Source organism: Bos mutus, chromosome 11, assembly GCF_027580195.1.
Source record: "Bos mutus isolate GX-2022 chromosome 11, NWIPB_WYAK_1.1, whole genome shotgun sequence".
NCBI lineage: Eukaryota > Metazoa > Chordata > Mammalia > Artiodactyla > Bovidae > Bos > Bos mutus.
The window spans coordinates 70,274,580-70,289,809 of NC_091627.1; the positions used below are offsets into that span (position 1 = coordinate 70,274,580).

General features: G+C 36.9%; 1 protein-coding gene across 6 annotated transcripts in view; it reads left to right on the forward strand.

The window, feature by feature from the left end:
- ASB3 (ankyrin repeat and SOCS box containing 3) overlaps window positions 1-15,230 on the forward strand; it is a 120,246-nt gene that overhangs the window by 37,926 nt on the left and 67,090 nt on the right. For all 6 annotated transcript variants that reach the window (XM_070379592.1, XM_070379589.1, XM_070379591.1 and 3 more), the window contains exon 3: window positions 2,994-3,152. In XM_070379592.1, coding sequence (XP_070235693.1) covers window positions 2,994-3,152 — 159 coding nt within the window. The remainder of the gene's footprint in view (window positions 1-2,993; window positions 3,153-15,230) is intronic.

Sequence of the window (15,230 nt, forward strand, 5' to 3'; positions counted from 1 at the left end):
CCTAGAAAAAATGATGGAAGAGTCTTAAATGGTGAGAAAGGCTTTGGCTTACCATTATTTTGGATCCAGAATCTAGCCTAGAAATCAGTCATACATGGCCTTCTCATTCAAGTTGGAGAACACTCAAGTGTAGTATGGATTACTTAGAAGTTTAATATGCATATATATGTATGTATTGTATATATATATAAAAATATATTTCACTTTAGCTTTCTGTATAAAGTTTTAGCACAAATCACAAATTTGCTTTTCTTCTTTCTTGTATTGGAAGTTTGGTGTAATTGGTATTGACAGTTAATCATGCCGTTCTATATTAAACTATTTGCTGACTAAAGGTTACTTAAACTTTTGTAATTAATTATAACGTTATGAACAAGTGCGTTTATGTGGCAAATAAATGATCTAACTCATAGTGCTTTATATTAGTTCATATTAAGAAAATATTATGCTGGGTATGATAACAGATATTAGAAATCCTTAGATAAATAAGGCAATTTAGCTTAGTGAATAAGAATGTGTATTCAGGGTTATTGCAATCATTGTCAAGACTATCATGACAGAGGAAGAGAGCTGGCTAAACTTTGAACATAATGATAGTGAGAATTTATAGTCAAGGAACAGAGTGAGGAGATTCATGAATGGAAAACCAGTAAGAGGGGGTATCAGGGTAGGGGGATTCTTGCTAAATTGACTCAGCAGGATTTTTTCTGGAACTGGGCTAGGGAGGCCAAAGATACGACTGGGGAATGTGGGGCCTGGGATGGGGTCTAGGCCTATTCAAGAAGGCTCAGAAGAGACTGGCTAAAGTTTTGTCAAGGAGAGGATCGTCATCACTTCCCAGCCTCCTGACTGGCCTCCCTTCAGGTCCTCCTGCTCTCTGTTGTTTCACATAAGGAGTATTCTTCACTGCCTCCCTTTCCCCAGCACCTGCTCATCACTGAAATGTCAGCTCATGGGTCCCCTGCCCTCGGAAGTGTTCGTTGATCTCACAGATCTCAAGCTGGGTCTTCCTAACTAAAGATCACTGTTAGAGTATCTCCTGCATTAACAGAAATTAGGATGGGGACTCTTTATTACAGTCTCAGCCTGTTGTCACAAAGGCATCACCACCACTGGAGGTTCTGTGAGCAGAGCATGAATACAGATGACTGGGAAACTGCTTGGGTATTTGTTTAAAAGTGTTAAGTTAATGAAAATTGCTTTTTGCACTATTTTGCAATTTAAAGATAAGAGTGAAAAATTATAAGATTCAAAACCAAGTTAATATGTTGCTTTGAACTCTTAGTTCTTTATCAAGCTCTACAGCTATGTCAAAATCTGCATTAATTTAAAAAGTTCTCGTGGGTGGATTCCCTCATGTTTTGTAGATTGTTTTTGTTAATAACAAGTAATACAGTTAAGTTTAAGGGGGAAAAAAGAGTTGTGTTCAGATGGACCACATTATTCTATTATTCTAAGTTTAACACATGGTTTAATTTTTAAAGTCTAGGCTCCCCTCAATATTTTCCTTGTTTTATTTTTCTAAATTCTTTGTTATTCTTATCTACTCTCCCCAACCCCTATCAACATCAGTCACTTTACTAGTATAAAACCAGTCAATCAAGTAACATTCAGTTCTGTTGACATTTTGCTTAGAATTATAATAAATTTATTATTATTTTGGGAAGAATCAGCATCTCTATCATGTTGAAATTTTCTTTTGGGGAGCTATTTATGTATCTGTATCGAACCTATATCTGTGTATAAATGTTCTATAGAAAATTTCAACATATATAGAAATAGATTACATTTTTTTTTTAAATTTGTTTATTTGGCTGTACCAGGTTTTAGTTGTGGCATGCAAATTCTTAGTTAGAGCATGTGGGACCTAGGTCCCTGACTAGGGATTGAAACCAGGCCCCCTGCATTGGGAGTGTGGAATTTAGCTACTGGCTCATCAGGAAGTCCCTTAACGTGATAGTTTTGTGGATAGCTGAATAAATGTCTGTTTCTGACTTACCTGGGGAACACTTTCTTTGTGATAGGAACTTTTAAAATATAACTACTCTATCTTGCCATTTAGTTGTGTATCTTATAAAGTTGGAGGCTGATTTTTTAAATTTGTGTTGTAGCTTAGACCCCCAGTAGTGAGTTATGATTATAAGAATTACTTAGAACCAGTGATTGTTTTAGTCAGGAGCATTAGTTTTAATTCTGATATTTCAAGAAAGATATTACTTAAAATTTGTCTACTTTTTGTTTTTATCAATACTCTCAGAAATGCCTTCCCCAGTCATCTTACAGCCCATCCCTCTATTGTGGGTTTAGAATCTGATTGTTTTGGAAGCCAAGTAAGAAAGTCACTTAATATTACCTTTTGTTGTGGAGTTTCAGAAAATTTAATGTGGACATTATTTCCATAACTTGAATGTTACCAAAACTTAGAAATTTTCTTAACAAACCCCAGAAAACTTAAAAGTCAGTTAATTCATAAGTTCCTTATGAATTGTTGGTTACAATTCAATTTATTTGGAGTGCATTTTATTATTTAGAAATGCAGTCTTCATTAGTGAGTAGAATGTAGTTTTAGCTTAGAAAACGTGTATTTTAAACTGCCTTCATCTTATTAGTTGAATGCAAAGAAATAATGCTACAAATGAGACCATTTTCTCATGGAAATTCGGAAATTCAAAAAATCAAGTTTGTTAATATTTCAGTAAATCTTTAATCTTGCTCTTATGTTTCCTTTTAATTCCTGCCACTCTCTTTCCCCCAATTACCAAAAAATAGAGGAGAAATGAGTATGTGGGCAGAATCTGTGTTAGGACTACTGGAGAGCTGTTTACACTGTGACCCGTATAGAACTTTTTCTTGGTTTTCTAGAGTTTTAAACTACAAGACCTCCCATTTATACTTATCTTTTAATATTTTATTAAATTCTTCTTAGAATCTTTGCTTTTTAATCCCAAGAAATAGAAGTGATATCTTCTAATTGATAGTTTATTCTTTCATAGATTCATCTGAAAACTACATCAAGACAAAGACATTTGAAGGCTTCTGTGCATTACATCTTGCTGCAAGTCAGGGACATTGGAAGATCATACAGATTCTTTTAGAAGCTGGGGCAGATCCGAATGCAACTACTTTAGAGGAAACCACACCACTGTTTTTAGGTGAAGTATGTTATTTATGGTACAGATAACAATTTTAATTTTTTTAATTGTATGTTTTGCTTAAGAAACTAAGCCAGATTTTCCCTCAAGCTGTTGTATGTATGGCAAATATTATATTGCCATTTCTTTGATTTTGAAACCAGAAAGGTGTTTTTAAAGGTTCTTCTTCATTTTCTACCCTTGAGTGATAGCATCTGGGAATAATATTTTCTGGGGGGAGGATATCTTTAAATGTCTATTTAAAGTTATAAAATCTTTTGTAAATTGTAGTCACCATTATTGTTCTCAGTGTTGCTCTGAAGACCAGGTACAGTTTAAATTGTAGCAGTAGTTACAAGGTTACCTGTGAATGTTTTATGTTTGCTTCTGTGTTTTCTTAGCATTAAAAAATTAAAGTTTTATGGAAGAATTTAACGGGCTAAATCTTTAATGCCAGTTAATTTGTTGCCTATATGGATCACTATTCAGGCTTATTCCTTTATGGTCTATTTTTTAATTCATTAAGAACAGAGGCCAAATTCTAAACGGCATACTTCCAGTACCTGTCTTTTATTCTTCCCTCCTTATCTTTGATCATATTTGTCTTCAAGCACTCTGTGGTCCATAAAGTTTAGTGGAACGTGAGAAAATTAAGAGAATAAATTATTTATGTAGAATCAAAGTATTTGTACTATAGTTTGGTTCTGCCACATGTTATTTGTAAGTTCACTTGTTTACTGTATGATTCAGTTTCCTCACTTACAAAATGAGAGTAATAGTACCCACCTAGTCTTTATTAGGCTGCAAATAAAATGTCTATGAAAATAATTTTTTCCTTGTGAATTTAAAAATACATATTCTTAAAATTTGTGTACAGTAGAATTCATTCTTTTTAGTGAACAGTTGTATGAGTTTTGATGTATGTATAAAAATGTGTAATGACAGTGATAATCAAGACACAGAAGAGTTCATCACCTTCCAGAATTTCATCATGTTTCGTATTTTTATCAGCATTCTCTCCTAACTTTACGCCTACAACCACTGATCTGTTTTCTGTTTTCATCCCTGTATTTTGCTCTTTTTTTGGCCCTGCCATATAGCTTGGGGAAATCTAAGTTCCTTGACCAAGGATTGAACCTAGGCCATGGCAGTGGAAGCCCAGAGTCCTAACCACAAGACTACCAGGGAACTCCCCTGTAGTTTGCTTTTTAACAAAATGTCATAAATATATGGGCTTCCCTGGTGACTTAGACGGTAAAGAATCTGCCTGCAATGTGGGAGACCTGGGTTCAGTCCCATGGTTGGGAAGATCCCTTGGAGGAGGGCATGGCAACCCACTCTAGTATTCTTGTCTAGAGAATCCTCACGGACAGAGGAGCCTGGTCAACTATAGTCCGTGGGGTCACAAAGAGTGAAACACAACTGAGTGACTAAGCACATAAATATATATGAAATAATACAACATGGGACTTTTGAGACTGACTTCTTTCACTTAGCAGACTGCTTTTGAGCAACATACATATTGTTGCATGTATCAATAGTTCTTTCATTATTGCCAAGTAGTATTCCATTGTATGAGTGCACCACAGTGTATCCATTTATCAATTGATGGACATTTGAATTGTGATGTTCAGTGTTCAGTGATTGTGAATAAATTGCTACAAACTTTTGCATGTAGGTTTTGTTTTAAATATAAGGTTTCATTTCTCCTAAATTAATATTTAGGATTGTTAGGTCATGTGGTAAGTATATATTTAACTTTGGAAAAGTTTGGAAGTGAAGTGAAGTGAAGTCACTCAGTCGTGTCTGACTCTCTGCGACCCCATGGACTGTAGCCTACCAGGCTCCTCCATCCATGGGATTTTTCAGGCAAGAATACTGGAGTGGACTGCAGTTTCCTTCTCCAGGAGATTTTCCCGACCCAGGGATTGAACCCAGGTCTCCCGCACTGTAGGCAGACGCTTTACTGTCTGAGCCACCAGGGAAGTCCAAGTATATATTTAACTTTGGAAAAGTTTGGAAATTTCTTACAAAGTGACTCTACCATTTTGCATTCTCTGCAGTAATGTTTGAGTTTCAGTTGCCCCGCATCCTTACCATGTCATTTGGAACTGACAGCTTTTTCTTTTGCTTTTTTACATTTTAGTCATTTTAATAGGAATTAGTGGTATCTCGTTGTGATTTTAATTTGTATTTTTCGTGATTGCTAATGACATTGAACATCTTTTCTTGTGACTATTTGTCATTTTTCCTTTTTTTTTTCTATTCTGTTATTAGACAAAAGTGTTTTGTTTTGAAATAATTTCAGATTTATGGAAATAACATTACAAAGATTCTTATATGCCTTTCACCCAAAGTTTGTTCTTTTGTCTTTGTCCACTGTATCATTTTTTCTCACTGTATACCCATATGTCGTTTATTGGAAGCATTTTTAGATTAAATTATACTCAGAAAGCTTCTTTACCTACTTTTGTGTGAACTTCGTAGAGGCAATGAAATTCTTTTATATATCTGCTATAAAGTAATCAAGATTAGGAAGTTAACATTGATGCAGTACTTTATTTAATCTACAGATGGTATGTAATTTGCAGATTTCTCAGTTTTGCCAGTTGTTCCACTACTCTCCTTTTCAGCAAATAAATTTTTTTTTATTGGTTCAGGGTCAGTCCAGGATTATTTTTTATATTTAGATATTATTTCTCTTTAGCCTCCTGTAACAGTTTTTCAGTCCTTACTTTTATGATTTTAACATTTTTGAAGAGTTCAGGCAATTTGTTTTGTAAAATGTCTTTCAGTTTGGGTTTCTCTCATGTTTTTTCTTGGTAAAGTGCAGGTAATATATTTCTCCAGGAATACAACAGAAATGAAATGATAGTGCATTTTATCAGGAAGAAAATGATCTATTACTGATGATATTAATTTATAAAAGTGTTTTCAATATGTGATATATACTGTTACGAAGATGTTTCATGGAGGCCTTGCTGTAATATGATTTGTATTTCCTGAGGGGGAGATTACTTTTATATGAAGTTTCTTTTTTCCCCACATTCACATTTGATCCACCTTGAATATTCTGTACAACTGCATAGAAAGCTTAAGCTTTCACTGAGGCTGTGCTGTGTGCAATCTTTATTCATAGAGACGTGAACAAAATGAATCAAGGCCTGTCAGAGATAAAGGGTTCAGAGTATTAAAAGAGGGAAACAAAAGTCACCCTGGGATGACAGGGGAAGATATCGTGTATAGAGTACTGTATTAATAGTAACAATAATACTTATTTATCAGAAAAGTGTACTAAGCCCTGTGTCAGGTGTTTTAGATGAATTGCCTTTATTTTACACTGCGATTCTATGAAATATGTACTGTTATTATTTCAACTCTCACAAATGAGGTGATGTAAAAACACTGTATTTTAGAATCAGGAGTGCTGTATATAAGTTTTGATCTTGCTGTTGCTTGTGTATTGGTTAGAATAGCATTTCCCGAATTGATTCAGTGAGCTAATACATGTTCATTGACAGAAGGATTCCAGATCAACATACATTTGAGAAATACTGTGTCTTGTATTCCCCCAATGCAGAAAAACAGAAAACATAGCCATGTAGTTTTATGTGTCTACCTAGTCTGTATCCACTGTGCTCCATGTTATCCTATTTTAGTATCTTCATAGTTCTTATCACTGGCTGCAGTTATTTATTTGCTACTTTGTTTATTGATTCCCCTCATTAGAAAGAATGTTCCATGAGAGCAGGGATTATATCTTGTTCACTGTCCTAACTCCCAAACTTAGATCAGAGGCTGGGATACCATAAAGTGAAAGTCTCTCAGTGGTGTCCTACTCTTTGCAACCACATGAACTATACAGCCCATGGAATTCTCTAGGCCAGAATACTGGAGTGGATAGCCTTTCTTTTCTCCAGGGGATCTTCCCAACCCAGGGATTGAACCCAGGTCTCCTGCATTGTAGACAAGTTCTTTATCATCTGAGCCACCAGGGAAGCTCCTACTAAATATAAATATTTAGTGATTTATATTTCAGGATATAGTTAACTTGCAATTTTTATGTTAATGGAGGAAGAGTGATCAAGATAATTCAAACCAGCGAATAACATTTAATCACTTATTTTCAGTCATTTATTAGGATTTATTTAGCTTAAATAAATCCTATAAATTCTATACTGCTAAATAGGATTTATTTAGTTTCTTTGGCAGCAAATTTTCCACCCTAATTATGTTTTGTATTGGGTAATACAAAAATATTTTGACTTAAGCAGCGATTTTAAACCAAGGAGATGTAGTACATAGAGTACTTCTACATGCTCAAGTACTGCATCAGTTGTTTTAGATTCTTGTTTGGAAGTAGGGAAGTAGAGTATTTTTTAAAAAGGAAGAGAAAAGGAAAAGTACAAGCCTGAGCTTTTGCAAAAAACATAGTGATATAAATGGATATATGACTCTCCACTTAGGTATTTCTTTTTTTTTTTTAATTTTTTATTGGAGGATAATTGCTTTACAATATTGTATTGGTTTCTGCCGTATATCAACATAAATCAGCCACAGGTATTCATATACCTCCTCCCTCTTGCACCTCCCTCCCATCTCCCACCCCATCCGACCCCTCTAGGTTGTCACAGAGCACTGGGTGTACTCCCTGTGTCACTGAGCAAATCCCTACTGACTATCTGTTTGACATATGGCAATATATATGTTTCAGTGCTAGTCTCTCAAATCATCCTACCCTCTCCTTCTCCCACTGAGTTCAAAAGTCTGTTCTTCATGTCTGTGTCTCCTTTTCTTCCCTGCATGTAGGATAGTCAGTATTGTCTTTCTACATTCCATGTATATGTGTTAATAATTAAGATATTTGTCTCTTTCTGACTTACTTCACTCTGTACAATAGGCTGTAGGTTTATCCACCTCATGAGGACTGACAGGTACCAGACCACCTGACCTGCCTCTTGAGAAATCTGTATGCAGGTCAGGAAGCAACAGTTAGAACTGGACATGGAACAACAGACTGGTTCCAAATAGGAAAAGGAGTGCGTCAAGGCTGTATGTTGTCACCCTGCTTATTTAACTTATATGCAGAGTACATCATGAGAAATGCTGGACTGGAAGAAGCACAAGCTGGAATCGAGATTGCTGGGAGAAATATCAATAACCTCAGATATGCAGATGACACCACCCTTATGGCAGAAAGTGAAGAGGAACTAAAAAGCCTCTTGATGAAAGTGAAAGTGGAGAGTGAAAAAGTTGGCTTAAAGCTTAACATTCAGAAAACGAAAATCATGGCATCTGGTCCCATCACTTCATGGGAAATGGGGAAACAGTGGAAACTGTCAGACTTTATATTTTTGGGCTCCAAAATCACTGCAGATGGTGACTGCAGCTGTGAAATTAAAAGACGTTTACTCCTTGGAAGGAAAGTTATGACCAACCTAGACAGCATATTGAAAAGCAGAGACATTGCCAACAAATGTCCGTCTAGTCAAGGCTATGGTTTTTCCAGTGGTCATGTATGGATGTGAGAGTTGGACTGTGAAGAAAGCTGAGCGCCAAAGAGTTGATGCTTTTGAACTGTGGTGTTGGAGAAGACTCTTGAGAGTCCCTTGGACTGCAAGGAGATCCAACCAATCCATCCTAAAGGAGATCAGTCCTGGGTGTTCATTAGAAAGACTAATGCTAAAGCTGAAACTCCAATACTTTGGCCACCTCATGCGAAGAGTTGCCTCATTGGAAAAGACCCTGATGCTTGGAGGGATTGGGGGCAGGAGGAGAAGGGGACGACAGAGGATGAGATGGCTGGATGGCATCACTGACTTGATGGACACGAGTTTGGGTAAACTCTGGGAGTTGGTGATGGACAGGGAGGCCTGGCGTGTTGCGATTCATGGGGTGGCAAAGAGTCAGACACGATTGAGTGACTGAACTGAACTGAATGTGCCATTATATATCCTCCTCATGGATGGTTGGATGGCATCACCAATGAAATGGACTTGGACAAACTCTGGGAGATGATGAGGTAAAGGGAAGCCTGGCATGCCGAAGTCCATGGGGTTGTGAAGAGTTGGACATTACTTAGCAACTGAAGAACAACAATGTTCCATTGTATATATGTACCACACTTTCTGTGTCCATTCATCTATCGACGGACATCTAGGTTGGTTCTATGTCCTAGCTTTTGTAAAAAGTGCTACAAAGAACTTTGGGGTACTTGTGTCTCTTTCAATTATGGTTTTTTCAGGGTGTATGCTCAGGAGTGGGATTGTTGGGTCATATGGTAATTCTGGCTTCTCAGGTGGCACTTGTTGTAAAGAACCTGCTTGCCAGTGCAGGAGACGTAAGAGATGCGGATTTGATCCCTGAGTCAGAAAGATCCCCTGGAGGAGGGCATGGCAGCCCACTCCAGTATTCTTCTCTAGAGAATCCCATGAACAGAGGAGCCTGGAGGGCTACAGTCCATATGGTTGCAAAGAGTCAGACGTGATGGAAGCGACTTAGCATGCACACACACATGCATGGTAGTTCTATTCCTGTTTTTTTTTTTTTAAGGAATCTCTATACTGTTCTCCATAGTAGTTGTATCAGTTTATGTTCTCACCAACAGTGCAAAAGTGTTTCCTTTTCTCCACATCCTGTCCAGTATTTATTGTTTGTAGATTTTTTAATGATGGCCATTCTGACAGATGTGAGGTGATACCTCATTGTAGTTTTGATTTACATTTCTCCAATAATGAGCAATGTTGAGCATCCTTTAATGTGTTTACTAGCCAGTTGTATGTCTTCTTTGGAGAAATATCTGTTTAGGTCTTCTGTCCATTTTTTGATTGGATTGTTTTTCTGGTATTGAGCTGCATAAACTGCTTCTGTATTTTGGAGATAATCCTTTGTCAGTTGTTTTGTTTGCAATTGTTTTCTCCCATTCTGAGGATTGTCTTTTAATCTTGTTTATTGTTTCCTTTGCTGTGCAAAAGCTTTTAAGTTTAATCAAGTCCCATTTGTTTACTTTTGTTTTTATTTCAGTTACTCTAGGAGGTGGGTTAACGAGGATCTTGCTGTTAGTATGTCAAAGTGTGTACTGCATATATTTTCCCCTAAGTGCTTTATAGTTTTTGGCCTTATATTTAAATCTTTAATCCATTTTGAGTTTATTTTTGTATTTGGTGTTAAAAAGTATCCTTGTTTTATTTTTTTTACATGTAGCTGTCCAGTTTTCCCAGCACCATTTATTGAAGACGCTTTTTTCCATTGTATAATCTTGCCTCCTTTGTCAAAAATAAGGTGCCCATAGGTGCATGGGTTTATCTCTGGGGTTTCTGTCTTGTTCCATGGGTTTGTATTTCTGTTTTTGTGCCGGTACCGTACTGTCTTAATGACTGTAGCTTTGTAGTAGAGTCTGAAGTCAGGAAGGTTGATTTCTCCAGCTTCATTCTTCTTTCTCAAGATTGCTTTGGCTATTCAGGGTCTTTTGTGTTTCCATACAAATTGTGAAATTTTTTGTTCTATTTCTGTGAAAAATACCATTGGTAGTTTGATAGGAATTTCATTGAATCTGTAGATTACTTTGGGTAGTATAGTCATTTTCACAGTATTGATTCTTCTGATCCAAGAATATGGTATATCTCTCCATCTGTTTGTGTCATCTGGAATTTCTTTCATCAGTGTCTTGTAGTTTCTGCATGCAGGTCTTTTGTCTCCTTAGTTAGATTAATCCCTTGGTATTTTACTCCTTTTGTTGCATTAGGTGTTTCTTAAGTAAGGTGATCTAGGCTCTAGTGTCTGCTCTGCACTGTGAATAATAAGACAAATTTTAGTAATCTGCTTTGCTTGCCTGTATCTTTCTCCCTCTTTTAAATAACTGTAGTGATCTGTGTTTCACTGTATAATGGAAGAGTCTTTTTTGTTTTTTAATTAATAGAAAATCCAGAACACTTCAAGGTTTGAACCAAACTATGGATGATAATTTCTAGATGAGGAACAGTGGTTGGACCACCTGGACTTAAAGTGAGAAAGAGGAACTGCCCATGTAGTATAGCTTCTTCCCCATCTGTAGAGTTTATCTTCCAAAGTTGTTCATTGCTGAAACTTTGGAGTACGTTGCCTCTTTCCCCAAGGGGAGCTATATTCCTCTTGCATGTCATTGTACCTATCTTGTGGCTCAAAGTGAACTTAAACTGGATGATCAATGGATAGAAATTTAATACAGAATTCTGAAAACTGCAGGTAGCTGGAAAAGTCATCAACATCAATGGTGTGTCACTGTGATTGAACTGAAGGCTGAATGCAGAGACTTAGAAAATTTATTACTCCACTGTTTGTATGGGAATATCTTCCCTGTACAGAACTCACCAAGATTTTCATAAAATTGAGTTTGGAAGGCAGATTTTCAGTTAGATGGCAGTAAGAATTAAATTGAGAAAACCCCACAAGAAAGGGGAAATGTACCAAACATCTCTGTATCTTCCCACATAAAAATTGTTCTTATAGAACATCATTTGCTACATGCAACTTAAAGTTTATGTTTAACAAGGAGTCTGCCCTTTATTTCTTTTCTTGCCTTCTTTCCCAGCTACTTTACCTTTGCTTCATAAATGCATTCACAGTAAGTATTCTAAACTGCTTTGTAAATAAGAATACCTTTATGTATAAATATAGAAGATCTAAGTGAAAATATAGCTGATTATGAAGGAAATAGGTTTTCTCTTTATTTTGCTAAATTTAAAACAACACTGATAAATTGGAAGCTAAAATCCAACCTACTGTGACTTCATAGGACAGTTTTCTGTGATAACTGCACAACATGCTGTTTTGGCTTTTGATGGACCATTTTTCATTTTTTGTTCTTCAGAGTCTGCTTAGTCTGTGTAACCTTAAACGTTAAACATAACCTTCAACATATTTATTAGTAAAGTGTTTTATAAACAATGTTATGTGAGGCTGCCTATTTCAATGTGTATGTTTGCTCAGTCATGCAGCTGTTACAACTCCATGGACTGTAGCCCGCCAGGCGCCTCTGTCCATGGAATTCCCCAGGAAAGATTACTGGAATGGGTCGCCATTTTCTCCTCCAGAGTTTCTTCTTGATCCAGGGATTGAACCTGCCTCTTCTGTGTCTCTTGCATTGGCAAGAGGATTCTTTATCACTGAGCCTCCTGGCAAGAGGTGCCTATTTCAATATTAAATATATAAAATATGTCATACTTAAGCTCATGTGGCTTATCCTTTGATTCTGTTGGTATATTACAGAGTTGAACAAACCAACGTAGATTTCATTTTTCACTTGTATTTTCATGGATCAGTGATCATTCATAGAGTTATTTTTTGAGGTGCTATGAATTTTGAGGTTTAGCATTCATACATTTAATATTAATTAAACTTAATCTTTGGAGTTATTTTTAGATCTTTAAATAGAATGATTAATCATCTTCAAGGATATAACCTTAGCATTTTTATTTGAGGGCATGTTCTTGAAAAGAGAAGTTTGAGTTTTCTCAGGTTTGAAGTATGGCTGTTCACTAAAGGGTTACATTTTAAAAATGTTAATTTCTTGTTCTGTTTACTTTCTTGATGTAAAATATCATACTGTTTTATGTTTTAAGACTATATGTTTTTGTTCCATAAGGTAAGCATGCTGCTGCTAAGTCGCTTCAGTCGTGTCTGACTCTGTGTGATCCCATAGACGGCAGCCCACCAGGCTCCCCCACCCCTGGGATTCTCCAGGCAAGAACATTACTTGTGGGTTGCCCTTACTGGCATCTTAATACCTTCATTTTATTTTTTCTTATAGTTCTATGATTAAATAGCTTAGAAGTTTATCAGCAGTTATTTTGCCATGATTTTTCCAGTCTCGCTTGGAAGACTAAATTCTTTTCTTTAAACGAGTCATCTAAAAGGACCCATGAAGATAATGTTCCTCGAATTCTTTCATATTCATAATTGAATAATGATTTTATTTATTTTTAAATTATTTTTGGCTGTGTGGCTTGACTTGTGGGATCTTAGTTCCCCGACCAATGATTGAAATGGGCCCTCAGCAGTGAAGTGCGGAGTCCTAACTGCTCGACCACCAGAGAATTAAATGATTTTATATAGCAGTTTAATTAGGTAAATTTGGGACACATTTTTTTGAGAAACTTTGTAGTGGATATTATGTTCTAGAGTTGAAGTTGGAGGCCTCTGATTTTCTTTTTATAGTGGCAGTATTTTGTTTCTTTCAGAGTTTTCTGAGACATGGAATGCTGTTTCAATATTTAGTAAATCTTTCTGTAATTATATCTTTAAATATTTATTCTGTTATTATGATGGTCTTCTTGGGCTCCAGTTATTAGTTTATTGTTTGTCCTTTTTCATATCTATCATTTACTCTAAACCTGTTGTGTTTGTTTTTACTTTTCCTGCTTTGTTCCTTTTCAGAAATGTCTGTTTTCTTGAGTATTTTTTACAGTTTCAATTGCATTTCTATGATAACTTAATTTTTTCCAGGTCTTTTCTAAACTGTCCAGGTTTATATTACATCAGATATTATCTAGTTATCTTTTACCTGAGCACTTATATCTCAGTTTGGTTCAGTCGCTCAGTCACGTAGGACTCTTTGCGACCCCATGGACTGCAGGACGCCAGGCTTCCCTGTCCATCACCAACTCCCAGAGTTTACTCAAACTCATGTCCTTTGGGTGGGTGATGGCACCAAAATCTCATCTTCTATAGTCCCTTTCTCCACCCACCTTCAGTATTTCCCATGCATGCTAAGTCACTTCAGTTGTGTCCGACTCTGTATGACCCCATAGACGGAAGCCCACCAGGCTCCCCCGTCCCTGGGATTCTCCAGGCAAGAGCGCTGGAGTGGGTTGCCATTTCCTTCTCCAGTGCATGAAAGTGAAAAGTGAAAGTGAAGTCACTCAGTCGTGTCCGACCCTCAGCGACCCCATGGACTGCAGCCTTCCAGGCTCCTCTGTCCATGGGATTTTCCAGACAGGAGTACTGGAGTGGGGTGCCATTGCCTTCTCTGCATCTTTCCCAGCATCAGGGTTTTTTCAAATTTGTCAGCTCTTTGCATCAGGTGGCCAAAATATTGGAGTTTCAGCTTCAGCATCAGTCCTTGCAATGAATATTCTGGACTGATTTCCTTTCGGATGGACTGGTTGGATCTCCGTGCAGTCCAACAGACTCTAAAGAGTCTTCTCCAACACCACAGTTCAAAAGCATCAATTCTTTGGCTCTCAGCTTTCTTTATGGTTCAGCTCTCACATCCATACATGACTGCTGGAAAAACAATAGGTTTGACTAGACGGACCTTGGTTGGGAAAGTAATATTTCTGCTTTTTAAATATACTGTCTAGGTTGGTCATAACTTTCCTTCCAGGGAGTAAGCATCTTTTTATTTCATGGCTACAGTCACCATCTGCAGTGATTTTGGAGCCCCCAAAAATAAAGTCAGCCACTGTTTCTATTGTTTCTCCATCTATTTGCCATGAAGTGATGGGACCGGATTCCATGATCTTAGTTTTCTGAATGTTGAGTTTAAAGCCAACTTTTTCACTCTCCTTCACTTTCATCAAGAGGCTGTTTAGTTCTTCTTCACTTTCTTCACACCACGCCATAAGGGTGGTGTCGTCTGCATATCTGAGGTTATTGATATTTCTCCTGGCAGTCTTGATTCCAGCTTGTGCTTCATCTAGCCCAGCGTTTCTCATGATGTATTCCACGGTTAAATAAGCAGGGTGACAATATACAGCCTTGACGTACTCCTTTTCCTATTTGGAACCAGTCTGTTGTTCCATGTCCAGTTCTAACTATTGCTTCCTGACCTGCATATTCTCAAGAGGCAGGTCAGGTGGTCTTGTATTCCCATCTCTTTAAGAATTCTCCAGTTTATTGTGATCCACACAGTCAAAGCCTTTGGCATAGTCATTAAAGCAGAAGTAGATGTTTTACTGGAACTCTCTTGTTTTTTCAATGCTCCATCAGATGTTGGCAATTTGAAATCTGGTTCCTCTGCCTTTTCTAAAACCAGCTTGGACATCTGGAAATTCACAGTTCACATATTATTGAAGCCTCGCTTGGAGAATTTTGAGCATTACTTTACTAGCGTGTGAGATG